The following is a 12717-nucleotide window of genomic DNA, read 5'->3' as shown; positions in this document are numbered from 1 at the left end:
GTCATTACATCTTCAATAAATGCCCAAGTTTACATTGATATTTTGGACAGTTTTCTTATCCCATCAATTGAAAGGATGTTTGGGGATGATGACATCATTTTTCAAGATGATAATGCATCCTGCCATACAGCAAAAACTGTGAAAACATTTCTTGAAAGAAGACACATAAGGTCAATGTCATGGCCTGCAAATAGTCCGGATCTCAATCCAATTCAAAATCTTTGGTGGACGTTGAAGAAAATGGTCCATGACAAATCTCCAACCTGCAAAGCTGATCTGGCAACAGCAATCAGAGAAAGTTGGAGCCAGATTGATGAAGAGTACTGTTCACTCATTAAGTCCATGCCTCAGAGACTGCAAGCTGTTATTAAAGTCAGAGGTGGTGCAACAAAATACTAGTGATGTATTGGAGTGTTCTTTTGTGTGTTTATTCTTCATGATTCCATAATTTTTTCCTCAGAATTGAGTGATAAAATAATTTTTTCCCTCTGCTTGGTCCGAAAAAAATTACCCTTACTGAGTACCACATTTTTAATCTTGATTTCTTTTAGTATTTCTTAACGCCATAAAGCAGCCATTTGAAATGACTTTAGTTTTGTGCCATGTCTGTGATCTGCTTTTTTTCAACAACATTAAACAACTGTATCAACATCCTCCGAGCCTGGTGATTCCATAATTTTTGCCAGGGGTTGTATAAAAGAGTTTGAAAGCACTGCACATGTTTTGCAGTGCAAGGTAACAAGCTGTAAACTAAATGCTGCCATCTCAAGCACAGCTGAATATTTTAGTAAGCAGGAAATTGCTTATAAATGCAAGCAATTTTGCAATGTGAACAATATCATCTATGAAGACGGGAACTGCATTTTAAAGTATAATGTGCAATCACGATTGAGATATGGTGATAAATATGTTGCTAAACTTTTGAGCCATCAAAATTCTCATTGCTATGGAGTCTTTTCTTAAAATGCTCTCCACCTTGAGAGTCTGTCATGTCCACACTTTCATCTGGGATTGCTCTTTTTCTTTTCCGAATAAGATCACTTTCTTCCTCCCCAAGTTTTCCTTCTGGAAGTCCTAATGTTCGAAGACATACAATGGCTGCAGCCTGTTCTGCTAACTTCTTTGATTTGTCCCTGAAAGTAGAAAAGGAAAAGGTTTGAAAATTCATCGAATACGTTAAAGAATTGTATTTACCAGAAAAGTAATCAGTCATTGTTTAAATCAAAAGGTTATGTCAACCATGAATTTTTAATGTATACAATATGGTCAGTGATGCGGAGATGTCCTACTCTTTGTTACTTCCCCACTCATCTTTCTTCCTAATATCTTTAGGATGTTCATTACTTTTGGTTGACTTTACAGGCTTAAAGTAAACAATACCAACAGCAAAGCCAAACTACTTAAGCTTAATTTTGACTTCAAGTGGCCTTGTTCATTTCTTCCATACCTGGGGTTAGGATTATAGGATAGTGTATACCCGTGTAGGTAGGATTCATTGCTGGATATTGGAAGATTCCTTCAATTAACAATTATCGAATAAAATTGAAACTCTCAAGGACGGGAAGCTCTAGAATCCTTCTAGATAGGGTTACCTTGTTTGAGAGGTCCTGGCCACCATGAATCCAATACTAAGAGGATATGACATTACGTTCAATAATTAACTAAAGAACCAAACAGGTATTTTTCCCTGTGGAGTTGGGGACCAGAGGAATATTATCTCGGAATTTCCCTTTCTGTTACCTTTTGGCTACCTTTAGATGCCTTCTTTCCTTCTTGCTAGCTTCTATCTTATTCTTTCATTTTTGCTGTTTGGTGACATTTTATGCACGGACTCAGGAAAAAAAAAAGCGTGGAGTAGGAGGTACTCATATTAATTATGAAATTTTGGGGTTGTGACAATGTTGGTCTCATCCTATCACACATTATAGTTAAAACCTCATAAAATCGACAAAGCCACCTACCACTGCCATGGACCTCCATCTTAATACTATTAAGATAATCTGATTTGTGTATACATATACATATATGTATTCGTATGTACACACACATATTATATATCTAGATCTATCTATACACACACACACACCCAGTGATGTGAAAAAGTGTTTTCCCCGTCCTGATTTCTTATTCTTACGCATGTTGGTCACACTTAAAATGTTTCAGATCATAAAACAAATTTAGATATTAGACAAATATAACACAAGTAAACACAAAATGCAGTTTTTAAAATTAAGGTCTTTATTATTAATGGAAAAAGATATCCAAACCTAAAGGGCCCTGTATGAAAAAGGGATTACCTCCTAAACCTAATAACTAGTTGGGCCACCCTTAGCAGCAACAACTGCAATCAAGCGTTTGTAATAACTGGCAATGAGTCTTTTACAATGCTCTGGAGTAATTTTGGCCGACTCATCTTTGCAAAATTGTTGTAATTCAGCCATATTGCAGGGTTTCCGAGCATGAACCACCTTTTTAAGGTCATGCACAGCATCTCGATTGGATTAAGGTCAGGACTTTGACTAGGCCACTCCAAAGTCTTAATTTTGTTTTTCTTAAGCCATTCAGAGGTGGACTTGCTGGTGAGTTCTGGATTATTGTCCTGCTGCATAACCCAAGTGCGCTTCAGCTTGAGGTCACAAACAGATGGCCAGACATTCTCCTTCAGAATTTTGGGGTAGACAGCAGAGTTCATAGTTACATTTACCACAACCAGTCTTCCAGGTCCTGAAGCAACAAAACAGCCCCAGACCATCATACTACCACCACCATATTTTACTGTTGGTATGATGTCCTTTTCTGAAATGCCATGTTACTTCTACGCCATATGTAATGGGACATACACCTTCCAAAAAGTTAAACTTTTGTCTCATCCACAGAGTTTTCTCCCAAAAGTCTTGGTCATCAAGATGTTTTCTGACAAAACAGAGACAAGCCTTTATGTTCTTTTAGCTCAGCAGTGGTTTTCATCTTGGAACTCTGCTATGCATGGCATTTTTGTCCAGTCTCTTTCTTATGGTGGAATCATGAACACTGACCTTAACTGAGGCAAGTGAGGCCTGCAGTTCTTTGGATGTTGTTGTTGGGTCTTTTGTGACCTCTTGGATGAGTCGTTGCTGTACTCTTGGAGTAACTTTGGTCAGCCGGCCACTCCTGGGAAGGTTCACATCTGTTCCATCTTTTTTCCATTTGTGGATAATGGCTCTCACTGTGTTTCGCTGGAGTCTCACAGCTTTGGAAATGGCATTATAACCTTTTCCCAACTGATAGATCTCAATTCCTTTGTTTCTCATTTATTCCTCAATTTATTTGGATCTCAGCATGATGTCTACCTTTTGAAGATCTTTTGGTCTACTTCACTTCGTTACGGAGGTCCTATTTAAGTGATTTCTTGATTGAGAACAGGTGTGGCAGTAATCAGGCTTTTGTGTGGCTAGGGAAAATGAACTCAGCTTCCCAAAGATGTGATAAACCACAGTTAGAACATAAATTAAGTGGTGGGGTGGGGGCAGTCACTTTCACACAGGACCCTGTAGGTTTGGATTTCTTTTTCCCGTAATAATAAAAGACCTTCATTTAAAAACTGCATTTTTTGTTTACTTGTGTTATCTTTGTCTAATGTTCAAATTTGTTTTGTGATCTGAAACATTTAAGTGTGACAAACATGCAAAAAAATAAGAAATCAGAAAAGGGGCAAACACTTTCACACCACTGTGTGTATGTGTGTGTATATATATATATATATATATATATATATATATATATATATATATATATATATACACACACACATACACACTGTACAGACCAAAAGTTTGGACACACCTTCTCATTTAAAGATTTTTCTGTATTTTCATGACTATGAAAATTGTACATTCATACTGAAGGCATCAAAACTATGAATTAACACATGTGGAATTATATACTTAACAAAAAAGTGTGAAACAGCTGAAAATATGTCTTACATTCTAGGTTCTTCAAAGTAGCCACCTTTTGCACCAGGTCTAGCAAACTGACACAAAGAGAAAGTCTCCAGATGGTGACTTTTTTGAGTAGCCTCATACAGAAGTGCATATCTGGATGCACATATATTGGGGTGGGCTATAGTAAGCTGTTGATAGGTTGATACTGTTCATCAGAGGGGGTACTTGAAGCTGGATGCAATAGCATGGTGGGAGTGCTTGAATGCTGAATGGGAGTACAGTGGGAACCACTGGATGTAGGTATACTGCCTATACAGGACAGGGGCACAAGATTTTGGTAAGCTTTCTGTGTGGAAGCTTTGTCTGTCATTATACCGGAAATGGGGGGCTCTGGGTGTCACTACTGTGGGGTCTAGGGGTGCTAGATGTGGCTCTCAAGGTAATGGTTGGTCTGCATATAGACTGACAATGGCAATTATCTCATTATGAGGATTACAAAGAAAGCCAACCTCTATGATGACTGAAGGCAGATAACACAAGATCCCCTCTGAAAAAGTGTAATAAAAACATAAAAAGGTGCACCACTGGGGACACAGACAGAAGAGGCCCCTGTGCAAGCACAATATATGGGCCTTTTCCAGTCCAGCTCAGCATAATGCACAATTCCATCCGCTTTGGATGTAGAAGTAACCCCCTGACCTCTTGGGTCCCAAAATTTTACTATTAGAGACTACAGCTTGTTCCAGAAAAAGTCTTCAAACAGCCTTGTTTGCAGAAAAATAAAGTTATGTCTTAGACTATGCAACAGTAAAAACAATTTTTTTTTTAAGTAAATTTATTAAGAAGAAGTAGAAAAACATAAAAAAACACTATAAATTTGCTATTGTTGGAAGTGCATTGTCTAACAGAAGAAAGTTAGCATATCAATTATAACTTGCGGGGAATGCAGTAAAAGAAAATAAAACAATTGTATGGGTTTCTTTTCCTGTGCCACCTAAGAAGCTATGTAATTGTCAATTTATGCTGTGAAAGTAAGTAAATAAGGCCAAAAATGTGCATGGTGCTTTTTCACTCTGCTGTATGTCCAGGCAAAAGATTATGGCAGCATGCAAGGTGTTTCTAAAACTAGGAAGCCCTTCTTAAAGGGACTGTCAGCACAGAATGACTGTTCGAACTAAGTACCCCAGCTCAGTACTTCATGGCGTGGCCAAACATTTATACACACCTTCCCACCTGCTTGGTTTCTGTCTATCTCCACTTTTCTCTGGTTTTATGAAACCAGAGCTGTCAATCAAAGAAGAGGGGGTGGAGATAGAGGGAAAACCAGCAGGTGGGAAGGTGTATATAAATGATTGGCTCTGCTATGGAGCACCGAATGGTGAGACTTAGTTTGAACAGTCATTCTGTGCTGACAGAGTCCCTTTTAATAATTAAAGCATTGTCTTTTCACAGTATTACAAGGTGGGTACAACTTACATGGCGTATTTGTGGAAAAATTGCAACGCTCATTTTTCATCATCCACAGATCTGTAATTTCTAGAAAAGACCTGTGGAGTCAAATTTCTTCATGGGTGTCAAACCAAAATAGGGTCGCCTGTTATTTTGTTTTACTGAACTAGTACCTTAGGGGTTTTATAAATGCAGCATTGCGCATAAAAACTATTCCACCAAAATCCATGCTCCAAAAGCCAAATGATGTTCCTACTAAACTCTGCCATGTGCCCAAAAAGTAGTTTGTGGTTACATATGGGGTACTTGCAAACTAACAATAAATTGTGTTGTATACTGTGGGTTGCTTTTTCTGTGGGACACCTGTGCAGGCAAAATGCTCAGTACACTACTAGATGAATTCCTTTAAGGATGGATGTAGTGTCTAAAATGTGGTCACTTTTTGGGGGTTTCTGCTGTTCTGGTATCTCAAGAGAATTGCAAATGCAACATGGAGTCTGCAAACCATTCCAGCAATATCCACATAACAAAACACAAATGGCACTCCTAACTTCCCTTCCGATCCCTGCCATGTGACAACCAGCTGTTTATTTCCCCATATGGGATATTTCTAAAAATGTGCAAGAAACATTTTTAACATGTTTAGGTCCCTCAAAGGTGGATTAGTTCCCCAAAAATACACTGCTTAAAAAAATAAAAAAATAAATAAAGGGAACACTCAAATAACACATCCTAGATCTGAATGAATGAAATATTCTCATTTAACACTTTGTTCTGTACAAAGTTGAATGTGCTGACAACAAAATCACACAAAAATCATCAATGGAAATCAAATTTATTAACTAATGGAGGCCTGGATTTGGAGTCATCCCCAAAATTAAAGTGGAAAAACACACTACAGGCTGATCCAACTTTGATGTAATGTCCTTAAAACAAGTCAAAATGAGGCTCAGTATTGTGTGTGGCCTCCACGTGCCTGTATGACCTCCCTACAACGCCTGGGCATGCTCCTGATGAGGTTGCGGATGGTCTCCTGTGGGATCTCCTCCCAGACCTGGACTAAAGCATCCAACTCCTGGACAGTCTGTGGTGCAACGTGACGTTGGTGGATGGAGCAAGACATGATGTCCCAGATGTGCTCAATCGGATTCAGGTCTGGGGAACGGGAGGGCCAGTCCATAGCTTTAATGCCTTCATCTTGCAGGAACTGCTGACACACTCCAGGCACATGAGGTCTGGCATTGTCCTGCATTAGGAGGAACCCAGAGCCAACTGCACCAGCATATGGTCTCAAGGGGTCTGAGGAGCTCATCTTGATAACTAATGGCAGTCAGGCTACCTCTAGCGAGCACATGGAGGGATGTTCGGCCCTCCAAAGAAATGCCACCCCACACCATTACTGACCCACTCCCAAACCGGTCATGCTGAAGGATGTTGCAGGCAGCAGATAGCTCTCCACGGCATCTCCAGACTCTCAAGTCTGTCACATGTGCTCAGTGTGAACCCGCTTTCATCTGTGAAGAGCACAGGGCGCCAGTGGCGACTTTGCCAATCCTGGTGTTCTGTGGCAAATGCCAAGCGTCCTGCACGGTGTTGGGCTCTGAGCACAACCCCCATCTGTGGACGTCGGGCCTTCATACCACCCTCATGGAGTCGGTTTCTAACCATTTGGGCAGACACACGCACATTTGTGGCCTGCTGGAGGTCATTTTGCAGGGCTCTGACAGTGCTCCTCCTGTTCCTCCTTGCACAAAGGCAGAGGTAGCAGTCCTGCGGCTGGGTTGTTGCCCTCCTACGGCCCCCTCCACGTCTCCTGGTGTACTGGCCTGTCTCCTGGTAGCATCTCCAGCCTCTGGACACTACACTGACAAGACACAGCAAATCTGCTTACCACAGCTCGCATTGATGTGCCATCCTGGATGAGGTGCACTACCTGAGCAACTTCTGTGGGTTGTAGAGTCTGTCTCATACTACCACGATTGTGAAAGCACAACCAACATTCCAAAGTGATCAAAACATCAACCAGAAAGCATTGGTACTGAGATGTGGTCTGTGGTCCCCACCTGCAGAAACACTCCTTTATTGAGGGTGTCTTGATAATTGCCAATAATTTCCAGCTATTGTCTATTCCATTTGCACAACAGCATGCAAAATTGACTGTCAATCAGTGTTGCTTCCTAAGTGGACAGTTTGATTTCACAGAAGTTTGATTTACTTGGAGTTATATTCTGTTAAGTGTTCCCTTTATTTTTTTGAGCAGTGTATGTTTGTAGCTTTCCTGGAAAAAGTCACAAAATTGTTCCTAAACGTATAACACTTCTCACATCCTAAACAAGACAAAAAAGTAAATAAAAAAATGAGGCCAACATAAAATATTAACCTGCCTTAAGCCTGTTTTCACTTTCATGGCCAGGCCAAATTTTACAATTCTGACCAGTGTCACTTTATGAGGTAACAACGCTGGATTGCTTAGTGTTATCTGCACAAGTTCAGGAGTTGAAGCAGAAATTTCCTGAGTGTTTTTGCCTCTCCCTGGCAGAAAAAACTCATGCGAATTTACATGCATTTCTGAAGCATCAATGGATGATTTTTGGAGCTAAATAAAGTTATTTGGTGGGATATTGCTTAAGCCCTTGGATTACGATAAGAACTGGGGTGAGTATATTGGTTTATTTAAATGATTAAAGAATGGGTCTGTTGTATTTCAAATAAAGTGTTTATACTGTGCCTGTGTGTTTCTTTACTTTGTTTGGTCACACCTTGACATCACCAAACAAATGAGCTGGGTGTCAGCTAGTCCCATTCACCCAATCTTCATTAGCGTTTCTATTCATGTAATTTATGAGACTGCTGTGAGCTGTTTTTTTTTTAGCCTGGGAAGGTGCCATTAGCCACACATTTCCCTGGCCATTAAATAACATTTCACAGCTGGTTTGTTAGAAGCTACGCCCCCCCCAATCAGCTGCGGTTTGGGCACAACGTATTTATGTTGCGTCCAAAACGCGGTGTTCTAATGCAGCACTTTTGTTGTACACGTGAATCCACCGCATATAATGACACTTCAATCGGTCAAAATCTGCAGCGGAGACTAGCGTGTCCACTACAGAAATTTACATGCTGTGGGTGAGTTTGGGTACGTGGCCACGATCAGGAGCCGCTGCAGGTTTGACGCTGTATGTATAAACAGCGTCAAACCCGCAGCATCCAGATGTTACAGCATAGTGGATGAGATCTCTAGAAATCTCACGTCCGCTATGTGTGCATCAAAGGCTGCGAACCACCCGTGGACACTGACATGCGACACATCTTTCAGGACTGCAGCATGTTAATTTCTCTTGCAGAGTCGCTAGTCTCCGCAACTGAAATTTGACCACTAAAATGTATAGAATGCGGTACATCCGCATGGTTCAGTGAACATATATGGATTTACCTGCGTTCAATAGAATGCAACGTTTTGGAAACAGCAAAAAATGTGCGTCCAAAGCGCTGCTACGTCTGAATTATGGGCACAGAGTCTAAAATGTCAAAAAAAAAAATGGTATGGGCTCCCGCGTCATTTTTATAACCAGCAGAGGGAAAACAGACCGCTGGTGGCTGATATTAGTAGCCGCGGAAGGGGCCATTAGCCAACAATGTTCTATGGCTAATAATATCAGCCCACAGCTGTTTGTTTAGCCTTTACTGCAGTGTTTCACAAACTCCAGTCCTCACGGACCCCACAGGTCATGTTTTCAGGATTTCCTTAGTTTTGCACAGGTGATGGAAGTATCATCAAGGCATCAGGAATTCTCTCACCTGTGCAATACTATGGAAATCCTGAAAACATGACCTGGGGGCTCCGTGAGGACTGGAGTTTGGGAAAAACTGCTTTACTGGCTAGATTACAGCGGGACCCCAGAAAAAAATTGACGTGGGATCCCCCTATAAAATCTAACCAGCAAAGGCTAAACTAGACAGCTGCGGGCTGATGTTAACAGCCATGGAAGGGGCCATAAATACTAGCCCCCCTCCGAGGCTATTAATATCACCCCTCAGCAGTCTCAGAAATGGCGCATCCCACTGCCCTGTAGCGATGGCGAGTAGGGTGATGGGGTTGGGATTCATGTCAGCCTTGTATTGGTGGCTGACATGAAGCCCAGGTTAGTAATGGAGAAAGTCTATAAGACGTCCCCATTACTAACCATGTGGTAAAATGGTCACCACTTCTTCAATAAAAGACACGGCCAGAATAAAGTATTTTAATTAAATAAAACATACACGGTTCTACAATATTTTTTTTATAACAGGGCCTCCACGAAGCCCTCGATCTCCTGAAAAAAACTTAAAAAAAACCCCAAATGACAATACTCCTCACGTGTCCGCCGTCAACGACGCAGTCCACGTACTGCCAACGAGTGTCCCACGACGATCTGGGTCACTTCTACAGCAGTGACATCAGCCATCACTGATGTCACTGCTGTAGAATACAGCACTCTATACTGACAAGGGTGTAAAATCACCACCTGTCAGTATACATGCCGCTGGAGGCCACTGGGGTTCATCAGCAGAAAATCAGCTGATGAGCCCCGGTGAGCTAGAGACCATGGGAACATTGTTGTAAATGTCCCCACGGTGAGCATCAGCTGATTGGTCATGAGACCAATCAGCTGATTAACGGCGTCAGCAATTAGCTGACGTAACCAATCACCTGATGGTTGCATGACCATCAGGTGATTGCTGACGTCATCGCAGGTCCTAGCAGTACATTGTGGGGCGAGAGCCCGCGCCCTGCAGTATACTGCTGGCCGCTGACAAGAGAGGATAGCCGCCGGGAACCAGGAGGACAACTGGGGCCGCCGGACAGGTGAGTATAAAGGTTTTTTCTTTTATTTTTACTTTTTTATTCTATTTTTTAACTACCGCAGGCACGAGGGCTGGGAAGAGCAGACTGCTGCACCCCCCATTCACGCTGCTCTCGCTGTTATCAGCCAGAGCAGCGGTCGGATGAGAGAAGTAGCAGTCTCCTCTCCCGACCTGGGTACCAGCCGCAGCGTGATTCCAGCGCGATTTTGCGCCTATTGATTTTACTTGAAACGCGGCAAAACCACATGTATATATATTATACATGCGGATTTGCTGCGATTCAATGCAAGTCAATAGGCACTAATTCGCCACGAATCACGCCTGAATTGGTTATGCTGTGGTTTTTGCCGCAATGATAGTCCGGAGCGGAAATTTCCGCATCATGTGCACAGCACATCCAAATTATCATTGCTATACATGGCAGACCTATTACCAAGCGATTTTAATGCGTTTCCGCGGTGGAAAAAACGCCGCGGAAACAAATTAAAACTGCATCGTGTGCACTCAGCCTTAAACGGATCCCAGTGATTCTGTGATTGATTTTTTTGTGATATCTCATACTTCATGATAGTGGTAAAATTTGTTTAGTACGACTTGCTTTTATTTGTGAAAAAAATTGGAAATTTAGTGAAAATTTGGATAATTTTGCATTTTTCAAACTTTTCATTTTATGCTCTTAAATCAGATAGATATGTCACACAAAACAGTTAATAAACAACATTTACCACACGCCTACCTTACAGCAGCACAAATTTTGAAACAATTTTTTTTAGTTAGCAAGTTACAGTATAAGGGTTAAAGTTGACCAGCAATTTCTAATTTTTCCAACAAAATTTACAAAACCATTTTTTTTTTTTTTTTTTTTTTTTAGGGACCACATCACATTTGAAGTCACTTTGAGGGGACTTTATGACAGAAAATACCCAAAAGAGACACCATTCTAAAAACTGTATCCCTCAAAGTGCGCAAAACCACATTCAAGAAGATTATTAACCCTTCACAGGAATTAATGGAATGTGGAAGGAAAAAATGAATTTAATTTTTTGTTTCACAAAAATTTTACTTTAGACCCAATTTTTTTTTATTTTCACAAGGCTAACAGGAGAAAATGGACCCAAAAAAATGTTGTGCAATTTCTCCTGAGTATGCAGGAGAAAGCAGGGCTTGGAAGGGTAGGAGCACCGTTTGACTTTTAGAATGCAAAATTGTCTGGAATAGAGTGTGGACATCATGTCACGTTTGGAGAGCCCTAATGTGCCTAAACAGTGGAAACCCCCGACAAATTATCCCATTTTGGAAACTAGACCCCTCAAGGAACTTATCTAGATGTATTGTGAGCACCTTGAACACCCAGGTGCTTCACAGAAAATTATAACGTTGAGTTGTAAAAATAAAAAAAATCCTTTAACAAAAATGTTATTTTAGCCCCAATTTTTTAATTTTCAAAAGGGTAACAGGAGAAAATGGACCCGAAAATCTGTTGTTCAAATTCTCCCGAGTATGCGGACACCCCATATGTGGAGGAAAACTACTGTTTGGATGCACAGTAGGGCTCGGAAGGAAGGGAGTGACGTTTTGGAATGCAGACTCTGATGGAATGGTCTGCGGGTGTCATGTTGCGTATATGTGGTGGCATACGTAAATTCTGTAGAGTGCATCTGGCTGGCATACGTGAGTTGTGTAAGTCAGAAATTAATTTAGTAGTCCATGGATGTGTTGTACAGTCTGAAGCATTCTTTTATACACAGGTCAGGTTTGTCGGGGCAGGTGTAGAATTGATAAATGGTGTCCATGCGTATCCCCCTTCTGTAACACACTCGGAACCTCTTTTGCGACATTCCTTTCTTTGTGCTTTGAGGGACCCCTTCGGGAAATGTTGGCTTGGTACGATACAAGCACCTTCAGTTCCCAACTACTGGAGCCGGCTCCTTCCTGACTTCCAAAGATTAGGGCCTTGATTACTACCTCCTGGAAATGAACGTACATACTGCTCTGGCCTGCACATTGTGATAGCACGAAAGCATTATACATTGCTATCTGCATGATTGGCACAGCCAGCTTGTTGTACCACACCTTGATTTTTCTCATGGCACTGTACGGCACTAAGTCTTGATCAGAGAGATAAACTCCCCCCATGTTCTTGTTGTACCCCAGTAAACAGTGTGGTTTGTGGACCTGTGTAGGGGTACCTCGTACAGTGCTGGGGGTGCTGCCATCACCATGTATCGTGGTCAAGATAAGGACATCCCTCTTATCCTACTACTTGACCACCAGCATGTTGTCGCTATATTGGGCTCTGCTCTCATCCTTTCTGAGCAGCTGCCCAATTAGCGTCTTAGAGAGGCCTCTCTGATTATCGCAGACAGTACTGCAGGAGGCTGTAGCTCTCGCAGAGAGGGACACTGGCATAAATGTTATCTACACAGAGGTGACAAAAAAAAACTGCTGGATCAAGGTTACTTAAAGGGAATCTGTTAGCAAGTCATTGCTATGTAATCTGAGGACA

The 12717-nt window shown here is 41.5% G+C and overlaps 1 protein-coding gene across 2 annotated transcripts in view; it reads right to left on the bottom strand.

Annotated features, from left to right (window-relative positions):
- Window positions 1–227: 227 nt before the first annotated feature.
- The window catches only part of DUS2 (dihydrouridine synthase 2), a 140752-nt gene continuing 128262 nt past the window's right edge, over window positions 228–12717 (bottom strand). Inside the window, exon 16 of one of the 2 annotated variants that reach the window (XM_073659297.1) lies at window positions 228–1133. In XM_073659297.1, coding sequence (XP_073515398.1) covers window positions 914–1133 — 220 coding nt within the window. In that variant the 3' untranslated portion in view covers window positions 228–913. The remainder of the gene's footprint in view (window positions 1134–12717) is intronic. The other variant, XM_073659298.1, reaches the window with a different exon arrangement.

The sequence above is a fragment of the Phyllobates terribilis genome, unplaced genomic scaffold (genome assembly GCF_046119375.1).
Source record: "Phyllobates terribilis strain yellow unplaced genomic scaffold, ASM4611937v1 Scaffold_13__5_contigs__length_258822181, whole genome shotgun sequence".
Classification (NCBI taxonomy): Eukaryota; Metazoa; Chordata; class Amphibia; order Anura; family Dendrobatidae; genus Phyllobates; species Phyllobates terribilis.
The sequence above is the reverse complement of the archived record's forward strand: the minus strand, read 5'-3'. Positions and strand labels throughout refer to the sequence as shown.